Source organism: Lepisma saccharinum, chromosome 14, assembly GCF_977018435.1.
Source record: "Lepisma saccharinum chromosome 14, izLepSacc3.1, whole genome shotgun sequence".
Classification (NCBI taxonomy): domain Eukaryota; kingdom Metazoa; phylum Arthropoda; class Insecta; order Zygentoma; family Lepismatidae; genus Lepisma; species Lepisma saccharinum.
In genome coordinates, this window is record NC_139242.1 from 75,045,617 (window position 1) to 75,065,963 (window position 20,347).

The window sequence follows — 20,347 nt, forward strand, 5'->3', positions numbered from 1 at the left end:
TCATATCATCATTCATCCTCATCTTCACGATTAGCCAAAAGTGTCAGAAATGCAAAGTAAAATAAACTAAATTAATCGATCAAAATTTATAAATGTTCCGAACTAAATTAAATTGCTTCAATTTCAAAGTATTGGCGACAGGTCTAGTATCAAGAGTACATAATTAATTTACAGTGTTCTTGCATCCATTGAGAAACGATATATTTTGTTCAAACAATGACATTTTATTGCCTTTTTTTAGAGGATCAGTATTCACAAAAGTCATTCACTCCCCCCAGCTCTCAGGTGCAACAAACCCAGATGCAAGACCTGCCCCATACTTATCATTTCCCCCACCCCCCTGATCCCCACAGCAGCAGGTGAGTTCAGCCTTCACCCCAAGGGCACCTGCCACTCATCGAACCTGATTTACACCCTCATCTGCCAAATCTGCCGCAACTTCTACTTAGGCGAAACCTCCACCCCTTTGAACCTAAGGATCAATAATCACCATTCCTTCACCCAAAACTCCGATTTCACAGTTGCCATCCACACCAACAGCCATAACACCACCTTCAATAACTGCTTCCGTGTTGCCATCATCCATCTTTTACCCCCCCCCCCCCACTCTGACACATTTTTCCGCAGGCGATGGGAAATTACCTATATAGCAGGCATGCACGCCACTATATCCCCCGGACTCAACCTAGTCAATCAGTAACCCTCTCCTCTCTGAAACTACCTACCCACCTTACAGTAAACACTGGTTAAAGTACTTTTTGTTCTCTATCAACTGTTTCTGGCAACACTGACCGTAGAGATGCCACGGTCAGTATTCTGTGCCTCTACTCTATGTGATGCCGATCTATCCATCTTCTACTTTGAAAATGTGATACATATCGCGAAATATTAAACTTTCTCTCTTTGTGTGGTAAGTGTTTACTGTCTCAGTCATCATTTTTATATATATATATATATATATATATATATATATATATACACATACATATATATATATATACGAGGTGTGGCTTGAAAAAACCCGGATTGATGTTGCTGTCGACAAACGACAAGCGCGTCAAGGTCAAGCGGTGCATGAGTGTATAACGTGATATACTGCCTATCGACTGTGTGATTGCCCAGTGTGTGTGGCGCTCAGTTCCGCTGTAGCTTGTGGACGAAGTGAACCGTACATCTTTGCTCCGTCGGAAAAATGTTAAATGTGAAAGTGGAACAGCATATCAATTTGAAGTTTCTTATGAGACTCGGAAAAATCCGCCACAGAAACTTAAGGTTTGTTGAAGGAAGTATACGGAGATGAGTGTTTATCACGCACGCAAGTGTTTGAGTGGTTTCATAGGTTTAAAGAGGGACGAGAAGTGATCGCGGACGACTCGCATCCTGGACGGCCTTGCACGTCAAAAACGGAATCAAACATTGCAAATGTTGGTGAATTGATTTGAAAAGATCGTTCTTGAGTATTTGAGCTATTGGAAAATAACCAACATTATTGAATTACAGTGCTGACGACCCTTCGTGAGCGAATAAGAAGATGACGATCTCATTTGTGGAAAAGCAAGTCATGGGTTCTTCATCAGGGCAATGCTTCTGTCCACACGGCATTGTCAGTCTAGGCTTTTTTTTACCAAGCATGGGATCCCAGTGTTAGAACATCCACCTTATTCGCCGGATATCACTCCGTGCGACTTTTTTATTCCCAAAGGTCAAATCAGCACTGAAACCAGATTTAAGACCGTAGAATCTGTGAAAACAAAAGCGACGGAGGTCATGAACATGGTTTCAGAAAATGATTTCCAGCACTACTTCCAGAAATGGAAGATTCGTATGGAGCGGTTTATCAATAGTGCAGGTGAGTACTTTGAAGGGGATAATGTTCGTATTGTACAAAATAACCAATAAAAGATTTTGTAGCAACAGTCCGGTTTTTTTCTAGCCACACCTAGTATATATCAACACAGGAATAGGCTCAGAAAAGGTGAGAGAAGTTTGGATAAATACAAATGATGGAGACAGTAAACACTTACCACATGAAGATAAATAATTCTATATTTTGCAATATACAATATGTCGCATTTTCAACGTAGAAGATAGATATATCGGCGTCACATCTATCTATCTTCTACGTTGAAAATGCGACATGTATCGCCAAATATAGAATTATTTCTCTTCATGTGGTAAGTATTTACTGTCTCCTTCATCATTTGTGTGTGTATACACACACACACACACACACACACACACACATGGGCATAACTTGGAACGTAACTTTGAGGGGGCAGAATTAAATGTGGGCCTAATTTTGAGGGGAGAGAATTAAACGTGGGCCAAATTTTGGGGAAGAATTAAACATAGACCTAATTTTAAGGGGAAGAATTAAATGTGGGCCTAACTTTGAGGGGGAATTAAACTAGGCCTAATTTTTAGGGAGAAGAATTAAATGTGGACCTAATTTTGAGGGGCAGAATGAAACGGCCTAATTTTGAGGGGACAGAATTAAACCTGGGGCTTAACTTTGGGGGAAGATACTCGAAAAGTTTTCCATAGCATAACAACAGCTTCCAGGATTATTTGCTAAATGTCTTTGACATTTGTGAAATGACAAATATTACTCTCTATTACTTTGCTCCTCAGGTACCATAACTTGCAAATTTTAATAAACCTGTAATATTTTTGGGGGGGGGGGGTGGGGGGGGCAAGTGTCCACCTTTGCCCTGCCAAGTTACGCCTATGTATGTGTATAATAATTTGTACTCCCTCTGTCCCATAATTATAGTGCAGTATGCCAAAATGGTAGTACAGGAATGACAGACGAAGAGGCAGATGGAAAGCACAATTTGTACTGATCCTTGAGTAGTAAAGTTGCATGACTCATTCCCTTGTTTCATGTTCTTCTTCTGTATACACCAATGTCACAGTTTGAATATCGGGCAATTATTATGAGAACAAACAAAGGTGTACCGGACAATAATTATGGGACAGAGGGAGTATATATAATTTGTATACCATAAGTTTTCATTGTATATTTATTCCTGCATATCTTACTTCCAGCATATTAAATAAAAAGCAGGCCATCTCATCAAGTTTAGATAATCCAAATCTGATTAAGTATATTCGTGTAAAGAAGGATGAATGTACGAATGAGGATGATGACAGCGTAGGTGCAACAACATTGGACCGTCCTCTTTTGCGTATTAGAAACTGGAATAAATTTGGCCGTGCAGAAAATTCAGTGTGAGTATGGGCTCTTGAAGTGTTTCTTTTTCTGTTTAAGTTTTACTTATTGATGGTGGTTGCGGTAAACGCGGTTTAAAATTACTTACGTGAAATTTAGAAGATTTCGCACTTCCGCATTGCACAATTTAATGGTTCAATCCTATTAATTTCGAAGATCCACTGTCTTCATTCACAAAAGGGTACGGCGTTTGAAGCGGAGATGGTACCGCGTCACTACATCTCCGCTTCAAACGCCGTACCCTTTTGTGAATGAAGACAGTGGATCTTCGAAATTAATAGGATTGAACCATTAAATTGTGCAATGCGGAAGTGCAAAATCTTCTAAATTTCACGTAAGTAATGTTACTTATTGGTTGATAACTGATTTGATTACCATACATATATTAGCACTAGCTGCCTGTAGCTTTGCCCATGTATTTATTTCTCTCACTAATATTTATATATGTATTTGGGCAGAGCTAATACCAATGTCATTGTATCGACATTGGAAAGTATTAATTGGATTTTATTTTCTGATGCCATCTGATATTTTCCCATGTTTGTCTTTCCTGTGTCTACATAACCGGGAAGTTATGGAAAATTTAAAGTTTCCATTTATTTTGCACCACGATTGTGTGAAAACTGTATTTGCGATTACATAACAAGAATTTTGATATTCTGATGTAATTCCTGAACATTTTGAAGCATAACTCTGATAAATTAATGCACATAATTGGGGTGGAATACTCACTCACTAATGTTAATCAATATTTCGAACAACTTTGAATTGTTACAATTTTCGGTGGGAACTGGTAAGAATATTGACATCAGTATGGGTATTGGTTCAAAGTGGAATCAGCTAAGAAATAATTTATGATTGTTCACTACGAATAATATTATTGAGGGTTTGAATTTATGATAATCCCTTAGTGGGTGACTTACGTCATAAGAGGAAGACATCCCTTAACTTTAAGATGTCTCGAATTAGTGGATGCTTACATCATAAGAGAAGGACACCCCTAAATCTTTCGGGCTTCTCGGTCAGGATGTGTGGGATGGGCATTGATAAGTTAGTCAGAGAATGCACACTCTTACATGCATTAAGATTGAAACATGGTGTCAAACTTTTGTGGTGCATATCTGAAAGCAGTCACTCTAAACTTCTGGTATTCTTTTATATTAACCCATGGTCAGAGCTCGAAAACTCCCGGTCGCCATGGCGAATAAAAATTTCAGCCTGGCGACTGTGATCTTTTCCGTAATATGTGCGAAATTTTGATGATTCTAGAGTTCAAATTGCAGTACAGCGTAAGTTAGCAAGTGTTTTTTTTTATCAACGATGCGAACATTCCATAGTCAGTAACAATTTTTTACCCTTTGTCCCCCAACACCCCATTTCTTGCTTTCTTGAATAATTTAGCGATGTTTTGAATACCGTGATGCTCAGCATCTTATACAGAGTGTTTCAACCCAAACTTTGGAAATGTATATTATGAAAACTGTAAGAGATATTTACACTGGGTTTTCTGCATTATAAGGCCTCATCCATTGAGATATTTTTCAATGCTTAAAATTATCAGTTCACTCCGTACAGAAAATTATATAAATTAATAACTGACGGAAAGCAGCATTCAATTTTTTTCCAGAGATGAACTTCTGAGTAAGAAAAATATGTACGAAATTATCGAAGGGTCATAATTAGACATTTGATGACTGATGCCATGTCAGTCTGTCATTTGCGACAAATATTGGTCATGTGCAACATTTGATGAATTTTTGACTGGAGATTTTATGGGTTGAGTGAAAAGTGTCATTTTTGGGACATATCTCTGTAATTGGCAACACTAGCAGGTGGAAATATTGCCAACAATCGCATCCAACATGTGTCTAAGTGTTGGCTATACATTTACGTGAAAAATCAAGATTTTGTGCAGAAATTGTACTTTTGAGAGAATCCTAGGCTGCCCCTGGTTCGCTCACTTTCGCCGTTACTGTGCCTGTTTTTTAATTGATTCAGCATGGTGTACTCATTGGAGCAGTGCGTGTGCATTGCAAGAGGTTTTCCAATAAAAATGTCCTGCTTCTGCTGTACCTCACAAAGCAACGGTTTTACAACCAGTCGAACACCAACAAATGATCCCACAAATTGTTTAAGAGTTGGTATTTGTTGTTGAAAATCAGTTCTCAGATGTTTTCAGCAAATTAACAATGTAATATTTGAAAATAATGTAATTGCTTTTATTTAGATAGATCCTAAAATAAATTTATGAACCCAGTGATAGCCTGCAGTATTAGTTTCGTGCATAAAACCCGGTGTAGTTATCTCTTACGATTTTCATGATATACATTTTCAAAGTTTGGATTGCGCAACTTTTGAAACATGCTGTAGTATGCACAATTGCTAGTAGGTGGTTTCCTGGAGCCTGATTTTCAGAGCTGGCACCTAGCTTTCAAGAAAATTTTTCAAGCACTGCCCATGGTGCAACAGCCCTTGAAGGCCAGGGCCTACATATCGACTGCCGGCCTCATTCCCACATGCCTCAGCAGAGTTGTGCGATCAGTTATAGGTTGACATGTGGTCAGCACAACAAACCCCACAGTTGTCATTGTAGATTTCCATGACTGGGTTACCCTACTCATTCGTACCTCCCCAATTTCCTCATGATGATGGGTGACCATCAGTCACATATACTGGTCAAAATCTCAGGAGAAAAGTTGTTACGCTTCCCCACACTCCCCATATCCTGAGCCCATGCCTCAGACCACATGACCATAGTGTGGGACCTAGCATCATTTTACTATACTATTTTATGAAAACTTATGAATAGTTTCCTGTTTCTGTATAAATTCCAGTGCATTTCGATTATGCTCTCAGAGTATGGTATCACTGTTGATTGCAGTAAAGTAGTAGGGTGTCTAACAGTCAAGATAAAGTAAGGAAATAAACAAGTAGGCCAAGAAGTCAGTAAAAAATCAAGAAATTATACCTTGTTGTCAAGACTTTTTGCTATAACAATGACTGACTGATCGATTTAGTTTATTTTGCTTAACTTTTCTGCCCCTTTTGGCTAATCGCAAAGATGAGGATGAATGATGGTAAGATAAGATGGATGAAGGGACAATCTCAAATATATAGGGACCCCCCCCCCCCACATAAGATTATACTGGTTCCGAGTACAGATTCCAGAGCCTCACTAGTCTGTCAAATGCAATCCAGTATGCAAGTCTAATTCTCTTGTTAAATACAGCTTCAGATTTGATTTTTGATCTTAATTAGCCTTTTGATAGTGGTTTTTCATTAAATAATTACGAGGTATGGCTAGAAAAAAACCGGATTGATATTGCTGTCGACAAATGGCAAGCACGTCAAGCTCAAGCGGTGCTTGAGTGTATAACGTGATATCCTGCCTATCGACTGTGTGATTGCCCAAGGTGCACGGTAGTCAGTTCTGCTGTAGCTTGTGGACAAATTGGACCATACATCTGTGCTCCATCAGAAAAATGTTAAGTGTTGAAAGTGGAACAGCATATCAATGTGATGTTTCTTATGAAATTCGAAAAATCCACCACAGAAACTTATGGTTTGTTGAAGGAAGAGTACGGAGATGAGTGTTTATCACGGACACAAGTGTTTGAGGGGTTTCAAAGGTTTAAAGAGAGATGAGAAGTTACCGCAGATGACTTGCATCTTGGAAAGCCTTGCACGTTAAAAATGGAATCAAACTTTGCAAGTGTTGGTGGATTGATTAAATTGGGTACCTGAAGGTCAAACTGTCAACCAACATTATTTCATTATGGTGCTGACGACCCTTTGCGAGGGAGTACGAAGATGACGACCTGATTTGTGGAAAAGCAAGTCATGGATTCTTCATCAGGAAAATGCTCCTGCCCACACGGCATTGTCAGTGAAGGACCCCGTATAGTGTGACGGGTGCAAAATAGCCTCAGTGCTGATGCACCCAAAAAATTTTAGTTCAAATTAATTCAAAATTCAATTTGCAGACCAATGGGGCTCTGGTGCCTAGAACCATGGCCAGCTTAATCTTCAGTTTGTGTTTGTCGTTGTGCGTGCTGAGTGCCCCTTTGCAGCCTCAGTTTTTAATTAGGTAAGAAGATTGTAGTCCTCATAGGCTAAATCCTTGTTAAGTACTGAATGAATGATTAGTTATAAAATTTGATTTAGGAAATGTTTAATATAACAGAGATATTTTATTTTTGAGTTACGGCCCTGGTCTCAATTTTGTTTTAGTTAAGTGGCTTGTACCCATAACATGTGATGGGAAAACTAGCCTACATGCAGATATGTCCATAATTTATAAATCAATCAATAAGCACTAACATTGTTTCTAATATATATGCCGGCGGAGTGGTTAGCACAACGTGCTACGATGCCAGGGGTCCCAGGTTCGAATCCTGACACGGGCTTGGATGTTTTTGTGTGTCCATTCATTAATTTCATCATATCATCACTCATCCCTATCTTTGCAAATTAACCCAAAGTGGCACGAAAAGCAAAGTAAAATAAAGCAAGTCAATCAATCTAATATGTACATTTCATTTAATTCATATGAAGCATTCATTAGTAAAATAATTTTTGCAGTAATAATAGGCAATTGTAGCATTTTCAGGCTTGACGAATATTGTGAATAACATTGAAATTACAGTAAAACTCCAGTTTTATGTTCTATGATTTAATATTTTCCTGCATTGTACTATCAGTCTTGATGATCCTAACATAGCAAAATGTAATATTTTTTTAGCTTGATCCTCTGAAAAACATAAAACAAGGTTCCACTGTAGTTGCAAATGGATGGGATTATGAGTGCACCCTGCAGGATCACCAAGTGTATTAAAATATCAAATTATTGTTGGTAATTAAAATTTAATTGACAATTCCTGATAGTGGTGTATATGTTTTTAATATATGAGGTATTTTCGCTTTCAGAAATTTGAAAGATGGCTGTGTTCGGCCTGGAAGTGATTATGTGCCTTGTGTGAAGATTTTAGAGGATGATGTTGATTACGAGGACAGTGATAGTCATGAAGTAGATGTGGAGACTGTGGATGATACTGAAGACATAATGGAAGTGGATGAAAAAATTGTTGAGCCTCAAACATCGTCAGGCAGGTGAGATTGTGTTTTGTAGTGTAGAACTGTTAAATTTAATGTAGTTACAGCTACAAAAACATTCATAACGAGGGTCACTATTTATATTTTGAGCCTAACAATGAAAAAACAGGAATTTGGCATTGAAATCTGCTTTATTGTTTTTCGAAGTATTCTCCTTTATGGTCAATACACTTTTGCATTCGTTCGAACCATTTGTCAAAACAGTTTTTCCAATCTTCTTGAGACACCTCCATAATATGTTTTTTGAACGCATCAACGGCATCTTCCGCCGACAAAAATCGTTGTCCACGCAATTTATTCTTGACATTCGTTAACAAGAAGAAGTCATTGGGTGCCAAATCAGGACTGTATGGTGGATGACCCATCAATTCGATTTTTTGACTGTTCATAAAGTCGGTTGTTAGACGAGATGTGTGACAGCTGGCATTGTCTTGATGAAGAATGATCCGACAGCTTTTGTTTGTTTTCCATATTTGACCAAAGACCTCTGGCAAACAAATTGTTGTGTAGCATTCAAAGTTGACCGTTCTACATTCCTCTAAAGGCACAGTTGCCACATGACCAGTTTTCCCGAAAAAAAAAAGACCATTTGTTTCGATGTGCTTCGAGCGCGAACAACTTTTGTTGGATTGGGTTCATCTTGAAACACCCATACAGTCGACTGCTGTTTACGTTCCGGCTCCATGATTCGTCACCTGTTACAATCTTATATACGTCTTTTGAAGCACCACGATTGTATTTATTGAGCATTTGTTTGCACCAATTGACGCGAGCGTCTTTTTGAGCTTTTGTCAAATTGTGTGGGATCCAACGAGAACATACCTTTCTCACAGCTAAATGATCATGTAATATTTTATATATGCTGGTGGAACTAATGCCTATGGTTGCCTCAATCTCACAGTATGTCACATGACGATCTTGCAGTATTAGGTTTTGCACAGCATCAATGTTTTCTTGAACAACAACTAATTTTGGACGACCTTTGCGAATCTCGTCGGTGAGCAAATGGCGGCCACGATTAAATTCGTTATACCAATTGTAATATAATTAAGCCTTGTTTCCATATTAAAACCAATAAGTTGCTGACTTATTGGTTTTCGTTATACCAGCGTTTCACAGTGGCAAAGGATGGGGCTTCATCGCCAAATGTGGAAGTAAGTTGATCGATGCACTCTTGTCTTGATAATCCACGTCGAAAATCGTAAGAAAATCATCGCACGAAAATGTTCACGAGTTAATTCCATTTTATTGCTGTCGTGCAATCTCCAAGCCAACATAAACAACACAAATGACGCTATTGACAAAACATTTGAAGTACGTTATGGTCAATAATGGCAGACGATTCCGTGCAAACCTCAAATCGCACCTTACTTCAATCAGTGTTGCCAAGGTTCAAAATATAAATAGTGGCCCTCGTATTAGAAGGGCTGGGTAAAAAGTAGTGGCAACACTGTTTTTATTCGTACCAGGCTTTATTGGCAGAGGGAACACCAGCTACAGTGTTTCAATCTAATTGCCCCTCCATGTCGACCACCGTCAGCATGTCAGTCTCTGTTGATGTCCCACAGTGACTGCCCTATGGCACTGTTGATGGCTCCTCTTGTGCTGTAATTCTTTCCTCAAAGTGGTTCTTTCATTTTTGTGAAGGGATCATAATATCATGGACTAATATCGGGAGATCCACCTCCAACAGTGAAGCTTTCACTGTTATCTAGATATTATCAATAGTTAAATAGATTTACATAATCGTTAGACTATTGAGAATATCTAGATAATAGTGAGAGCAAACTCCTATGAAAATTCACGTCAATGCTCTACAAGAATTCTAAGCTGATGTATTTTTTCAGATTTTGGAATATCACAGCAGTTTTTCGAATGAAGAGGAAATTTTGAAAAAAAAAATGCCCTAGTGGCTGCCAAAGATCCAGTCGAGCCTTAACCTGCGATTGATCACGCTCTCTTGACACATCGTCGGTCACAGGTGAGCGTGGTGCTCACCTTCCTTTTCAGGCATATTTCACTGAACTTTATTTTTTTTAAGATTTTTTTTTGTACTTCAAATAATTTGTTTATGATGTCCCTTCTTCTATATTACCTAGTCGTTTCATAAATACTGACAGAAAGTTTGAGGCAGTGTGTACAACCGTTTTTCAAGGTCGCGGCCAACCTTCCTGTGTAAGAGGCTGGAGTGGGCCATTGTGAGTTGAGCTGTCATAGAGGAAGTGTGTTCATAAAAGTGTAGCTATGGAGTGGGCCGATTACGAAAATCGTGTGGCAGTAATAGCGCTTCATAAAGTGGGTCAAACAGCCCCCATGATATTCAGAACACTTAAAAAGTTGAATATCAGCAAATCTTTCGTGTATCGGACCATCAAGCGATTCACAGAGACTGGGACAGTTGATGATCGCCCAAGGCAAGGCCGCCCACGCAGCGTACGAACCAAAAAGTTAGTGCAAGCAGTGACAGCCCGTATTCGGAGAAATCCTGTACGAAAGCAGGCAGTGCTTGCTCGTGAGCTGAACATTCCCAAAATGTCAGTGTCTCGTGTGTTAAGAAGTGACTTGGGGTTGAAGGCTTACCGGCGAAGTACAGGTCACTTCCTCAATGCACGTCTGAAAGAGCAGAGGGTGATAAAAGCAAAACGCCTCCTGCAGCGTTACGCCAACAATGGCCACAGGAAAATTCTTTTCACAGATGAAAAGATATTCAACATTGAGGAAACTTTCAATCACCAAAATGACCGGGTGTATGCGTCAACATCCCACGAAGCTCGGGAGAAAGCCCCGAAGATCCAGAGGGGTCATCATCCGTCCTCAGTCATGGTTTGGTGGGGCGTGGCGTATGATGGCACCACCAAGCTGCATTTTTGTGAAAAAGGGGTGAAAACGTCAGCCAGAGTGTACGAAAATACTGTGTTGAACTCTGTTGTGAAGCCTTTGAGTGACACTTTGTTCAGGAACCAACATTGGACCTTCCAACAGGATTCCGCACCGGCCCATAAGGCACACTCTACCCAGGAGTGGCTCAAGAGCAATGTCCCGGACTTCATTGCTCCAGCTGATTGGCCTGCTAGCAGCCCTGACCTCAACCCGTTAGACTACAAATTGTGGTCAGTGCTTGAGGGCATGGTCTGTACGAGGAGGCATGCCAATATTGACAGTCTGAAACGGTCCCTGGGGAAGGCAGTGGCGACTTTCCCTACGGAGACAGTGCGTAATGCTGTAGATGAGTGGCTGCAGAGACTTCAGGCCTGTGTGAAGGCCAAAGGCGGCAATTTTGAAAAATGATTGGTGTTATGTGTTCGTTAGACCTGTAAGTAACCTATACAATCAGGACATTAAAGTATCTTTAACACTTTCGTCATAATTCACTTTCAATGTTGTGTCAGTATTTATGATATGACTAGGTACATTGTTTCAAAAAGTTGATTTGTTTTCAAAGAACATAATACGAGGGCTAGTCAAAAATGAGTTAGAATGATTTTTTTTTTATATCACACAGTGAACATGCAGCGGTTAAAAACAAATTTCTGTGAGAAGAACATGTCCTGTGGAATCGGCAGATAAAATTGCAATTGCGTATGTGCATGCATCTGGCAACACTGCAGAAATAAAACACAAATGGTCAAAAGCTGCGTACGGAAAATGGAGTCTGCTCGTGAGGAGCAGTATGCGGCTTTGAAATTTTGTGTCCCGTCTGCAGAAATCTGCCACAGCAGAATACGGCGAAGATGTCCTTCCACAATCAACCACATTTTGCTGGTTCAAACAGTTTAAGGAGGGCTGTGTTTCGACCACAAAGCAGGGTGGTCCGGGCACTCCGGCCACTGCAGTGAACGAGATCATGGTGAACACAGCTACCATTATTGTTCGGGAAGATCACCGAATAACAGTAGATGAACTGGCAGACATGTTACATATTTTCCATGGTAGTACGTTCACCATTCTACACAATCGCTTGCACTTGAAACGCATGTAGGCAAGATGGGTGCCGAGATTGGTAATGCCTGAACAGAAGCAGGTGAGAATGGAGGTGTGTTGGGAGTTTCATTGTCTGGTAGCAGAGCATGGTGAGGCCTACCTGAATTCCATCTAACTGGTGACAAGAGTTTGCTTCGCCACTACGATTCCGAAAGCAAACTGGCGAGCACAGTTTGGAAATCACCTAGTTCTCAGATGCCAACACTGTTCCGTCGGCAAATAAGGTAATGGTGATTTCCTTCTTCGACTACCGTGGAATGGTCTACCAACATGAAGTTCCCCTGCATACCACGATTAGTGGGCAATATTACTTGACAGTTTTGAAGACCCTGACTGAACACATCTGTCAAAAACGCCCTGAGCTGCATCCATCTGGTTGGCGCCTACACCAGGATTATGCATGCCCTCACATTTCCAATGTTGTTGCCCAATATCTGGCTCGACTTTTTTTTTTTTTAAGAACTCTGGGATAGTTCCATCTGTGCTCTACAAATCTGATAACAAATCACTTAGACACTTTTCGTTTTTTTCTATTAACACACAAAATGAAAAATGTATGAAAAATCACTAGAAACAGTGTAGACTTATTGACTAAGTAATGCACAAATCTAAATTTAAAAAATGTAACATAATCTCTCGTGGGTGAGCTCTGTGCTCACTCTGACAACACTCCTTCCACCACAATGGTCTCTATCAAACTGCTGTTTACGTCATCTTTTTAGAATGTGATCGGGTTACTCCTGACACACTAAAAAGTCAGGTAGAAAGCACCACAGGCCAACATATTAAATAATCTCAAAATGGCACATCATTAAAATTGAATGTGAACACAGCGCTCACCTGTGATCGATCACGGGTTAAAAATCAATCTCCAATATCCTCACGCACCCTTTGTTCACTACACTTTCACCATAAACTTCAATAATCTACTTGTACATTGCCATATAATTTGGTTCTTAAAATTTTGCAATGGGTGGTGAAATTGTCAATTTTCACATTCATTTTATTGTATAACTGATGGCACACTTCTCAAACACCTTTCTTGGTCACCTTTCGGTTTCGAATGTAAGGCAGATTGCTTTCATTGTTAGGTTTATGGTTCTTAGCATAAATAAACTGCCATTTTTATGACATCAAGAGTTGAGGGCAGGCCTTGACCAAAAAGGTAATTGAGAAGTGTGATAAGTGAGGATCCTTCAGTTTAAACCAACACAGAAAAATAACAAAAATTCCATAGCACTGTCCTGACCATATGCACATTCTTCTCAATTCCAAACAAACACTAACATTGCCTGCATGTTCACTATATACAATCAGTTCATACTGTGTGGTTGTACCACTTATTTTTTTATAGCCCAAGATGTTCTACACCATCCCCAGAAACCCTTTGTGTACATGATTGAAATGTTGAGATTTACCTTAACTGGCTTTGTAGTTGTCTTCCTCTTATCTTATTCCGATCCTCTTCTACCGATTGGTGTTGAGGTTTTACAGAGAGCTTTCCATCTGTCACGATCTTCTGCCAACTTCTTTCCTTCACTCCACGAGATGTTCCTCCTGCTCAGGATATCCTTCATTCCCTCATTCCATGTCCTACGTGGTCTTCCTTTCAGTCTCTTCGCATCCAATCCTCCCATTCTTGCCTCCCATACCTGTTTAGGTATTCGATGTTCAGGCATTCTGCTTGTGCTTGCTCAAGATCCTGATATATTGATTTTGTGTTTAATGTTATTCTGATTGTTTATTTTTGATTTTGTCCCTTCTAGTCTTTCCCACTGTTCTCCTCAAAAAATCATTTCTACTGTTTGTAAGTTGTTGTTTTTTTGTAGTTGTTAATACAAATTATAGATTTTCAACAGTGTTTAGAAAATTTTGAACAAGTGTAATCATGACAATTTGCTACTGACTTATGTGCATCTTAAAAATTGAAAATAAATTTGGAAGTACGTACGTAGATTTTTAAAATTTCCATGAAAACGCAAGAACAGTTGATTTATTTTGGTGAAACGAGAGAGAGAACTCAGATTTGGAAATTCTGTGTAAAACACAGCTACTATAAAATGATTAACATACAAAATTCATTACATAGGTTAAGTTCTGTATTTCTGCATTGCAGATTTTATTGGTTTTCTGATTAATCTCAAAATACCACTGCCAAAGAGCTTTGACAGCAAGAATAAATGCAAACCTCCTACCACCAACCCAAGGTATGCAAACCACACCATGTGGAGCAGAGCAAGACAGCAGACAGCTCAACATACCAATCACCACCCACCAGCACTGCCTGATGATGGAAATCAGATCAACTGCTAACAGATTGCAGCACACCCATCAAATAAAATCCACCTGCACCTGCAGATAGGAGAAATTGGATCTGCCCAATATGGGATAAACAAACCAGTGATGTTTTAACCATCTCTGTCTCAGATGCCATAACCTTAATTTAAAGCAATGGTCTTTCAAAATTAATCAGAACAATAGAAACTGCAACGTGGAAATACAGAACTTTGCCTATGCTAACTGTGCCAGCCATGACTATCACAATTAATTGTAATGGACAAAAGGAAGGGGGCCAAAAGGGCGAAATAACAAGTAACAGAGAAAACACTCACCAGACACAGGAAAAATTCAAATTTTCGCGGACGCGAGCCTCATCTTCAGAAGTAGAAACAAGATGTGTGAATGTAGCGATGTGGACTGTAACTTCTTTCTTAAAATGTGTCAGTCATATTTCTGTTTAATTACGTTGATTTTAAAAACAATTTTAAAAATATATATTTTTTAAAATTTATCAAGTGCTTATTTTTATTACAAAGCGAAATGAAATAGAATGTGTATGGATGAATGAAGAAAGAAACTGATTCCAATATTTCAACTGATTTCACAGTCGAATAATCATTACTGACTGAGGGAGCGTAGGGCAGCAGTTGCCCCCCCCCCCACTTTTAGCCACTTTTGCTCTGACACTATGCTAAAGCTTATATATAAAGGAAAAGTAAAGTTCCCTAGCCCAACCCAGTTTTGGAACCCAATCGCCACCACTGTCGACAGCATGCCTTGCAACACACACCACAATCCTGAGCCCAAAGGAAATTTCCCCTCCTGGCCACCTATAGTTGTCTTTGTTAGGCTGTGAAGTGAAAATGGAGACTTGCTACTCCTTGCCACAGGCCTATCTTTCATCCCTCCCTCATGTATATGCCACTGGGCGATACTCTGGCCATACCTAGGGGACGATTCGTTGCTGCCACTCGAGAAGAGGGAAAACATGTGCCATATACTAAGTTAAATACAATTGAGTCGCCATAGTTTTCTGGTTTTCGATATCATAGTCTGCTCCAATTGTTCTCAAGGTGCCACTGGCGTAAGCAGGATTTTTGTTCTGGAGGGGCTGAAATTGTAAAGGTGTATAGTATAGCTTTGTTCTAGAATTGTGGGATACTGAATAAAATATATAGGCTATCGTACATTTTGAACTTTTCACTATTAAAACTGTACTCGAAGACAGAAATGGTTATCGGGTGTCATTTTAACTTTAAGGGAGGTTTGCGTTTACATCTTTCCTTTCTTTGAGTTCTTAACAAATTTTCATTTAAAAATTTGGATTTTCTTAAAATTTCTGGATGGCTATAGCCCCATCAGCTCCCCCCTGCGTACGCCAGTGCAAGGTGCTATGCCCCACAGGAAATCGAAACCTTTATTGCTTGCACAAAATCATGCATGTCGTGTTGTTTCAGTGTGAAATCCCCCTGTAACGTGCTTGTTGAAAACAAAAATTTTGAACTGAAGCGACACAAGCTGCATTTGTAGCTTGGACTGGACTATGCTCTCAATACGGTGCTTCGTGTCACCTGTTTCTGTTGTTCCCGCATACGCAATGAATGTTTTGCATTAGATTGAAGGGTCTCGTGTCGCTTGTCGCTTGGGTGTGAAATCACCATGTCGCTCGCGTCGTGCATCAAATTGACTTGGTCTGTTCACTTGTGCGCGGTGTATGTGTTGCTTTAGTGAGCTTTTGCATGTCACTTGAACTGGGCTCTTCTCTCATTGAGAGATTTCACATTGAAGAGACACGTGGTACTTGAGAATCTCACCAGTCGAACTCAGTCTTCTGGGACTACTGCGATCCGCGCGAGAGACAAAACGGAGACCAAAGACTACTGACGATAGATTCGGTAGTCGGATGGCTTTGTCTACGCGGCTGGTCCAGGGATACGTGCCTCCAGGTTACGTTGCCGAGTGGTAGGAAGGATGAACCTAACCTACTCACCCACCTTGGGCTTCATTGAACCCACAAAACTACCTGGCTATGCAACCTGGACGCACCCATCCCCGTGCAGCTCTACGCTGTCCTCCAGTGACCATTAACATGGAGGATGTCCCCAGTAGACCAGCATCCATTCCGAGGAATGATTGCTGGTTTATCGTAAGGACTTTCAGCCTATTTATTCCGGAGCGAGAAGAACGCTTACCGGGCTTACCCGCCCAAATATGAATTGATAAATCAAGATGTTGGAAAGACACATTTAATATTCTGATGTTAACATATTTAACTATACACAAGCACTGCACAAACTTATAGGTTCGTTTTTACACTTAGAACCAACAAATAGGTAACAAAAAGCATGGTACTTACATATCCTGCATTCACCTCATCACACATGGGCCTTAAAACAAACACTTTTCACTCCAACTATAAATGGGGGAATTTTTGGTGGGTTTTCACTAAAAATATAGCGGTATCTTAAGACATGTGGGTATTGGCTTGCACATGGACTGTTTCAGGGAGCTATATCACAAAGGATGGACCGAATAATCGTGGATGTCTTTGGATACAAAGCATCATGGTTTCCTGAAAACTCATTGTCCTCACCATGTGGTATTTGAAATTTCCGAATTTTCATGAATATTGGTTTCATGCACTTTAAGGTACTTCAAGTGCCGTAATTCGTCCATATTATACACTACAGGGCTGTTTCCCAGCACTTAGTGGATATTCCACATGTTAGAACACAAGGGCTTCTCCTTTGTCCTCTCTCCACTGGCCTACACTGGCCCAAAACTTGGAGCGATGTTAACTATCCTCACTATCAACACAGAGTGAAATCAAGATGGCTTCCTCACATGTTAGAAGCTATCACAGTCTCATTGTCTGGTAGCCACGCCCATGAAGCCATCTGATTGGTTCACAGCATCTTGGGTTACTTGCCTTTATCTAGTACCTAGAGAAGTCCAATAGATGGCAGTCCAGTCAGGGCTAGTTCCACTGACTCTCACCAGATGGCTCTGGTGCTGTGAGACCGATTGTCTTTTGTCCAAAAACATCGATTTTTTAATGTTTTTGTGGTTTGTTTGCACATATAATTGTGACTTGGAGTTATTTTCAGGGAAAGCAAGTTAATTTGTGCTTGCACAAATGTTATCCTGAAAATATCTGTTTTAATAAAAAATTTGCATGAAAAACAACAGGTGCTCTCTGAATTCTGTTTCTCCACAAAAGGAAGTATTTTTGATAACCAATGAATTTTGGTCTGGGGCTTATTAATTACTTAATATTTTGATGTTTTATCATACTTTTACTAATTAGGCCTAATTTCTGTTAATCTTAACATATCTGGGAATGTCCATTCATTTTAATTTTACCTGAATTGAATTGGCCTTGTACTTTGGTTGGAGTGGAGTGCTGCCTGTATGTATTGGGGATGTATACCCAACCTTTGGTTGGTTATACATATCCCGGGCCCTCGGGAAAAGAAAAAGGATACGTGAAGCGGATCATTTTTCTTTACCCTTTACTACACTATACCCAAATACATACACAAAATATTTACATACACACTGAGTTGTTATGACCACGCTGGTCCGAAAAGAACATATACATGAAAGAAAAATAAATTTGCAATTATTCTTGCCCGTCACTTGGATATATGTTTGAGATATTGTTCTGTTTGATATATCGAACGGCTTCCTAGACGGTATATACATGGTTAATATAACACACACTTAAAAGTTTTCAACAGATGTTCATGTTATAATGTCTGCTTTTTGTCGCACTGAATACAGTTTTTGTACTCGACCTGAGCTGCATAATAGTTTTTACACATGTATCTAATGTCTCTGCCCCTCATTCACTTGAGGGTGCAGTACCTTGAAGAACTGTTCATCATACACCTTGGTATGTGGTCCACGTTTGGTCACCTCACAATTGTTCTTCAGTATCTCCTTAGGTGGAGCATGCTGTCGCCTGGCTTTGCGCAGCATCCGTTGCCAGCAAATGTTTTTTGTTGCTCGCTTGGCGGAACAATGCTTCGACCTGGCTACCCATTGGGATTGTGAACAATCTGTGGAATGCACTCCTTGTGTGAAGTCTATCGGATTGTCATGGTGGTTCGTTTCTGGATGTCAATGTTCGATTACGAACCCCTGACACACTCCCTGCTTCCCCATATTGCTGGAACGCTGAAAAGATTGTCTCTGGTTCCTGGCATAATATGCTTGGGGGTCTGCTTCTGCCTATGACACCATGCACTTTTGTATGTTTGCTCCGGGGTTTTATGGTGACACTGAGGGGGAGTTGGAGTGATGTACTCACTGGCCCCACTTCACACGCAGGCTTTGACCTTACCCTTGTTGGTTATGGGTTGTTCCTCATAAACAACCCTATATGTTTGGGGGTGCTTGCATCTCTCTATTACCGCTAACCCTGGTTTGGTCGAACCCAACCCATCGGTAGTGCAAATACCCAATAATTGCTAAACAATATTTCGTTTGATTGGTAGTGAGTGATCTAGCATAGATTTGCACTCATAAGGAAATAAATCTCTATATGATGGTTGGACTCACTTTTGTGTCCAACAAAGAAATGGCCCTGGTATACAATAATGAAATTATCCTTTATACCACAATGAAATTGCCTTGGCATATAATACTGAAATAATACTTTTGTATACAACAATGAAATAATACTTTTGTACAAAACAACGAGATAATACTTTTGTACACAACAAAGAAATTGACTTTTGCATACAATGATAAAATAATCCCTTACACGATCTTGACATAAATTTTCTACCCTATGTACAAATGGGTGAATGTCGCAGACCAGACAGAACCTCATCCACAAAACCTCTGACCTTTAACATATATTAATACTAATGTTCAAAAAATGTGTAGCTTTTTCTCCTCATCTTGTACCTGTTGTACACTCCTATCCGTGCGTCTTACCCTGGATGCGCTAGAGGGATACCAATACCTCTTATGCGACTAATACTATAGCGCAGGAGCCGTACCGTCGCGTACTTCTCTCCTAGGTCCTACTGATATCGGGTTTAGGAAGAAACGTAGAGCTGACGAGCAGACATCTACAGTTTCCATGGGGAAGTATCACAAGGGTACGAGGGTGGAGCCATTTGTGCGCAGTTACTCGTCTTACCAACAGACAAAGCAAGTCGTAGGGAAACGGCTGCACCCCGTCGGGATTGAGGTTGAGTCCTCGTTGAATTCAGAGGCCCCTTGGCTTGAATTAACTTCTTTGAGGTACTCTCGATGCTAACACCGGATGTAGTAGTCTGAGCTTCTCAATGTAATGACTATACACCTTATAGCTACACCTCCACAACTTCATGTTATTGACATGTTGGTTGGGTAGGCTCTTACCGCTAACACAATGAACGAGATTAAATATGTTATCTGTCACCTGATCACTACAAACTAATGGACCGAAGAAGGTGTGGAACAATTTGTGGGTCTGTCCCTCTAGAGCTTTGCTTTGGAGATGGGATTTCAGAAAAACTAAGTCATACACTTTGATCACAGTCCTGTTTTGCTGTGATTCATTTACCTTGTTGTTGGCTTTGTTTCGCCTTTCGGCCGTCCGGGATACAGCCATGAACAATTGCTGATCCCATTCGGTTTGTTCACCTGTAGGAATATGGAAGTGTTCCCTAACTGGGTTCCTGAGTGAATTGCTTGGCCCTAACTGGGGACCATTGTCTACTATGATTCTTTGGGGAGGTGAAAAAT

General features: G+C 40.1%; 1 protein-coding gene across 4 annotated transcripts in view; it reads left to right on the plus strand.

Moving 5' to 3' along the window:
- Positions 1-20,347, plus strand: part of LOC145999030 (uncharacterized) — a 63,072-nt gene that overhangs the window by 12,649 nt on the left and 30,076 nt on the right. For 3 of the 4 annotated variants that reach the window (XM_083135932.1, XM_083135934.1, XM_083135933.1), the window contains 2 exons: positions 3,049-3,231; positions 8,159-8,341. In XM_083135932.1, the coding sequence (XP_082992058.1) occupies positions 3,049-3,231; positions 8,159-8,341 (366 nt within the window). The remainder of the gene's footprint in view (positions 1-3,048; positions 3,232-8,158; positions 8,342-20,347) is intronic. The other variant, XM_083135935.1, reaches the window with a different exon arrangement.